Genomic DNA, 5211 nt, shown 5'->3' on the forward strand with positions numbered 1-5211 from the left:
TTCTGCTAGTGTGAGTGAAACTGCAGCCATCTGCTAAAAAGCTGACATTACATTTCTGCTTCAACCTACTTCAGAGCATGTAAGCAGTTAGCATAGAAGTAGGTGAGAGTTCCCAAGATGGAGTTTGGGGGTTCAGATAGGCCCAGAGCAAAAGAGCTTCATCAGCACTTGTGGCCTTCCACTCTCCCGAGTTACCTGGTACCTATGCCTAGTGGACCCCAACAATCCCTCCTTTGAGAACACTCAACAAACCTTTGTCAGAGTTTTCTCATACTCTAAAGACAAAATGCGATTAAGCTCCATGCAATCAGGATGATCAATGAAGGGGTATAAGGGAACTTCTGGGGTATGGGAGGTACAAATCTTACGTATGAGCACTTTACAGCAAATGAGCAAAAGAACAAGAACAAAACATATCACCACAACTGTGAGCAAGATGTGAACAATGCTTCCCCCTATACCCCCTAGTTCTCCTAAACCAGGTATCCAACCCCAAAGGGAATCCAAAATAGTGGGTTCTCTTTCCTGGGCCTTCCACTGGTTAAAGGCCCGTTCAGCTGACAAGATGTGCTTGTTAATGTCCTGTGAAAACTCTGGGACATAGGTACAACACTCTTCTCCAATAAGGGCACACACAATTACAACAACCCAAATGCCCAGAAGATAAGAAGAATTGTTGACGCTAAACAAGTCAAAAAAATAACAAGACCAAATACATAGGCCAGGTCGGCCTTCTGTGAGAAAATAAAACCAATGCTCAGGGTTCTCGCGGGGAATGCGCTGTGACTGTTCAGAGAGATCACAACGCATTCCCAGTGACCCTTACTGTCTTTTGAATAACAGCTTAAGTCCCAAATCGTCGTTAGCAGTCTTCTCCGCAGGCTGGACAGTCCACTGTTTAGGAGCGGGCACTGCTTTCAGTCGAGAGTGATGAATCCAGTTCTTGTGTCCTTCGACCTTTGCCGCTGTATGGGTGACAAGCAGGACGATGTAGGGTCCCTTCCACTTCTCTTGAAGAGGCTCGTCCTTCCAGGTCCGCACGAGAACGAAGTCACCAGGCTGCAGGGAGTGGACCGGAGTATCCAGCAGAAGAGGCTGTGAATCTTTGGTATACCTGTGAAGAGAAGAAAGAACAGCAGACAGAGAGCACATGTACTGAGACAAGAAACCACACCCCACTTCCCACTCCCCTGCCAGAACTGGGGTACCATTCATAGGCCATGCCCTTCCAAACATAATCCCTAAGGGACTAAGCCCTATCCCACCCTTAGGGAGAGCACGAATGCGAAGTAACACAAGGGGCAAAGCATCAGGCCACTTAAGAGAGGCCACCTGACAGACCTTTGAGAGGTGTCGCTTGAGTGTCTGATTTGTGCGTTCCACTACTCCACTGGCTTGTGGTCGCAAGGGTGTGTGGAGCTTCCAGGGGATTTGCAGAGCACTTGATATCTTTTGAACAATTTGAGATGTGCAGTGTGTTCCATTATCAGATTCCATCCACTGAGGAAGGCCGAAGCGAGGAATGATTTCCTTGACAAACTTAAGAGCCACTGTTTTGGCAGTGTTGTTGCGACATGGGAAGGCCTCAGGCCATCCACTGAATTGATCCACTAAGACGAGAAGGTACCTGTACCCTTGGGTTCTGGGAAACTCAGTAAAGTCTATTTGCCACACCAATCCTGGGCCTAGGGTAGGTTCCAGGGTAGCTGGTGGCACTGCTACTCCTGGTCGAGGGTTATTCTTTTGGCAGATTAAACATTCAGCTTGTACCTGTGATGCTAAGGGTTTAAGTCCAGAGGTTAGAAAATATTTATTCATGAGCTGGGTAAGAGCCTCTCTGCCTGCGTGTGTGGTTTGATGCAGTTTCTGCAACACTGGTCGAATCAAGCCCTTGGGCAGGAGGATTTTTCTCTCTGTGGAATAAAGCCATCCCTCCTTTTCCTGGAGACCAAGACTGTCAGCCAGGTTTCTGTCCTCTTGGGAGTACTGAGGGGCTGCAAGCTAACCCACTGATGGGATGAGGGCATGCATTTGGGCATTCTCCTCTGTTGGTGATTTCAGGGTAGCAGCTCGCTTAGCTTCCCTGTCTGCTCTGGCATTGCCCTTGGATACATCTTGATCTTCCCTTTGATGGGCTTTGCAATGCACTACTGCTACTGCTGAGGGGAGTTGTACTGCTTCTAAAAGCCGGAGAATTTGAGACCCATACTTGACCGGAGAACCTTGGGCTGTTAGCATTCCCCTTTGCTTCCACAAACCAGCGTGAGCATGCAATACCCCAAAAGCATACTTTGAGTCAGTAAAGATATTAACCTGTTTGTCTTTTGCCAGCTCGAGTGCACGAGTCAGGGCCACTAGTTCAGCAAGCTGGGCAGATGTTCCTGCCGGTAAACTCTCAGCTTCCACAGTATCATGAAGAGACACAATAGCATAACCCGCCCTCCTTCGCCCATCCACAACAGTACTACTTCCATCCGTATACCATTCCAAGTCAGCATTTGGGAGTGGCTGATCTTTTAGATCGGGGCGGCTAGAGTACTGAACATCTATGATTTCTAAACAGTCATGTTCCTGCTTTTCTGTCTCTGGTAGCAGTGTAGCTGGATTAAGGGAGGGACAGGTCTGCAGGGTGACTTCAGGATTCTCTAACAGCTTCGCCTGGTACCGAGCAACCCGAGCCTGTGTGAGCCAAAGACCACCCTTAGTGTCCAGCAAGGCTCGGACCATATGGGGAACATACACTTGCACAGTTCCTCCCAATGTCAGTTTTTCAGCTTCCCCAAGCACTAGAGCAGTAGCTGCGACCGCCCTCAAACAGGCTGGCCATCCCTTTGATACTTGATCCAGTTGTTTAGAAAAGTATGCCACAGGACGTTTCCAGGCACCTAATAGCTGGGTAAGCATTCCCAAAGCTACCCCTTTTCGTTCATGCACATACAGTTGGAACGGCTTAGATATATCGGGCAAACCCAGGGCTGGAGCTTCCATTAGCTTCCTTTTCAAGATTTTAAATGCCCTGTCCGCTTCTGGGGACCAGTGAAAGGGGTCATGATCCGCTCCCTTAACATATTCATACAGAGGTTTAGCCCACAGTCCAAACTCTAGAATCCATATTCTGCAAAAACCTGCCATGCCCAGAAATGCCCTAAGCCGTTTATGGTTGCTGGGGATGGGAACTTGGCAGATAGCCTCCTTCCTTTCGTTTGAGAGCTGTCTCTCTCCCTGTCTGATGTGAAATCCCAGATATTGAACCTCTGAAAGAGCAAATTTGGGCTTTGCTTTGAGATACCCTGTATCCTCGCAGTCCAATAAAGTTTAGGAGACTCACAGTAGCTCTGAGACAAGGGCTTAGACCCACAGCAGCAATTAACAAATCATCTACATATTGCAGCAGGAGGGCTCTGTCTGAATTATCCCACTCCTCCAAGTCTCTGGCCAAAGCCTGTCCAAACAGAGTGGGGGAATTTTAAATCCCTGGGCCAATACTGTCCAACAAAGCTGCCTTTTAACCCTTCGTTTGTCTTCATTATGCCTTGCAGTATTTTGCAGATCTCACAGTTGCTTGGTCACATTCAGGCCCCCCTTTCTCTTGGTTGTCAGCCAAGTCTTGGCTGTGAACACTGTCCTTGGATAGCCTGCCAGCTGTATTTTCCTCTCAGTTAACTCATTCTGTGCTTTTTCCTTCTCCCTTTCTCGGCTTCTTCTAACTTCCAAAGGAACCTTCCACTCTTCACTCATACACCTCTTCTCCAACTCATAACACATACTCATTGCCATCATACATCTTTCCCGTAACATAACTTCTGTACAGAGCTTTGAAGCAACAAACCAGGACGAGCACACTCACTTCTGAGGATTCCACTCTGTACAACCTCTGGTATCCAATAGCTTTCCCTTTAAACCTTAAATGCCTTCCCTGTCTTCATCCCTAGCCTTAGCTATAACCTGATTCCGCTCCACTTCAGACAACAGGGTTCTCATAAGTATATTACAATCATCCCAGTCAGGCTTATGGCTAGCTAGACACCCTTCAAAGATAGAAATGAACTTGCTTGGATTCGTTGAAAATTCTCCTGCCTCTGCCTTAAAAGCAGCCAGACGTACAGGGTTAAAAGGTACATGCGAATATACAGACACTATCTGAACTGGCCGTTCCTGAGTTCCTGGACGGGCTACCACACTCTCCGTAATCAACGGATACAATCCCACGGGGAGGGGGGTACTCTCTGAAGCCTGTGGGGGTGGAGGAGCCGAAGGGGACACCGATTCTGGCATTACAACAGTGGGAGGGTTCTGGGGTTTAGCAGCCATTACTACCGAGCCTGTCGGAGTCAAATGGCACTTGAGCAAAATATCAGTCCTATTTCTTAACACCATAAACGTATACGCATAGAGATGTTCATTCCATTTACGTGTTCTCTGACAGAACAAGAGCAATTGAAGGATCGTGTTGTAATTAAGTGATCCTTCCGGTGGCCACCTTTCTTGGCACTCTAGCTGGTACTGAGGCCAATCAACTGTACAGAACCTTTTCAATTTACTTTTAATCAACTGATCAGATCCAAACACTTTCCAGTTCACCAGAATGCATTCTAAGGGTGTACACTGTACCCTGCCGGCTGTACTCTGTCCCTGCCCCATACCAAGGGAGACTCTGGGCATCCCCAGGTCACAACAGGCAGACACTGGGCGTCCCCAGGTCACAACAGATAAGTCCCCACTGGACTGTTCCTACCTTATCCAAGGGTCCGGTTCTGCACCGTCACCGTCGCCCTATCAACGGGACCGGTTCCCCACCGTCGCCCGCAGCTGTTTCTCCACTGTCTGTGTGCGTTGCACCGTTGTGCCCTCCGGGGTCGAGCAAATCACATCTCTGCCGAGGCCCCCGATGAAGTCACCGGTGAGCTCTGGGCGTCGGGCGTCGTCGTAATCCGTCGGCCACCAGGAGGGATCCGGGCAAGGCTAAATTTCATCCTCGAGCCCACCCAGGGACGCCAAAACTGTTGCCTGCCATTCACAGTCTTTGTTTAATCCTGATCTGATGGTGTCAAATTTGCAAATGAACTGGAGCTCAGTAGTTTCTCTTTGGAGTCTGAACACCAAATTTGACACCATCAGCTCAGGATTAAACAAAGACTGTGAATGGCTATCCAACTACAGAAGCAGTTTCTCCACCCTTGGTGTTCACACCTCAACTGCTAGCAGAGCACC

The 5211-nt window shown here is 48.6% G+C and overlaps 1 protein-coding gene and 1 long non-coding RNA gene across 2 annotated transcripts; both read right to left on the reverse strand.

Annotated features, from left to right (window-relative positions):
- Nucleotides 1–464: 464 nt before the first annotated feature.
- On the reverse strand, nucleotides 465–5006 carry LOC117876326. Its single transcript, XR_004645464.1, has 2 exons — nucleotides 4736–5006; nucleotides 465–1114 (listed from the first exon to the last, which is right to left on the reverse strand). It is a non-coding gene; the product is annotated as an uncharacterized LOC117876326 (long non-coding RNA).
- On the reverse strand, nucleotides 1912–3147 carry LOC117876276. The gene has a single exon (XM_034768265.1). It carries the CDS (start codon nucleotides 3130–3132, stop codon nucleotides 2002–2004), a length of 1131 nt encoding a protein of 376 aa, XP_034624156.1. The 5' UTR covers nucleotides 3133–3147; the 3' UTR covers nucleotides 1912–2001.
- Nucleotides 5007–5211: the final 205 nt, after the last annotated feature.

This window comes from Trachemys scripta, chromosome 4 (genome assembly GCF_013100865.1).
Source record: "Trachemys scripta elegans isolate TJP31775 chromosome 4, CAS_Tse_1.0, whole genome shotgun sequence".
In the NCBI taxonomy this organism is placed as follows: domain Eukaryota; kingdom Metazoa; phylum Chordata; order Testudines; family Emydidae; genus Trachemys; species Trachemys scripta.

Coding starts and splice junctions, on each gene's coding strand:
- LOC117876276 (XM_034768265.1), bottom strand. CDS start 3,132: ATGGCAGGTTTTTGCAGAATATGGATTCTAGAGTTTGGACTGTGGGCT.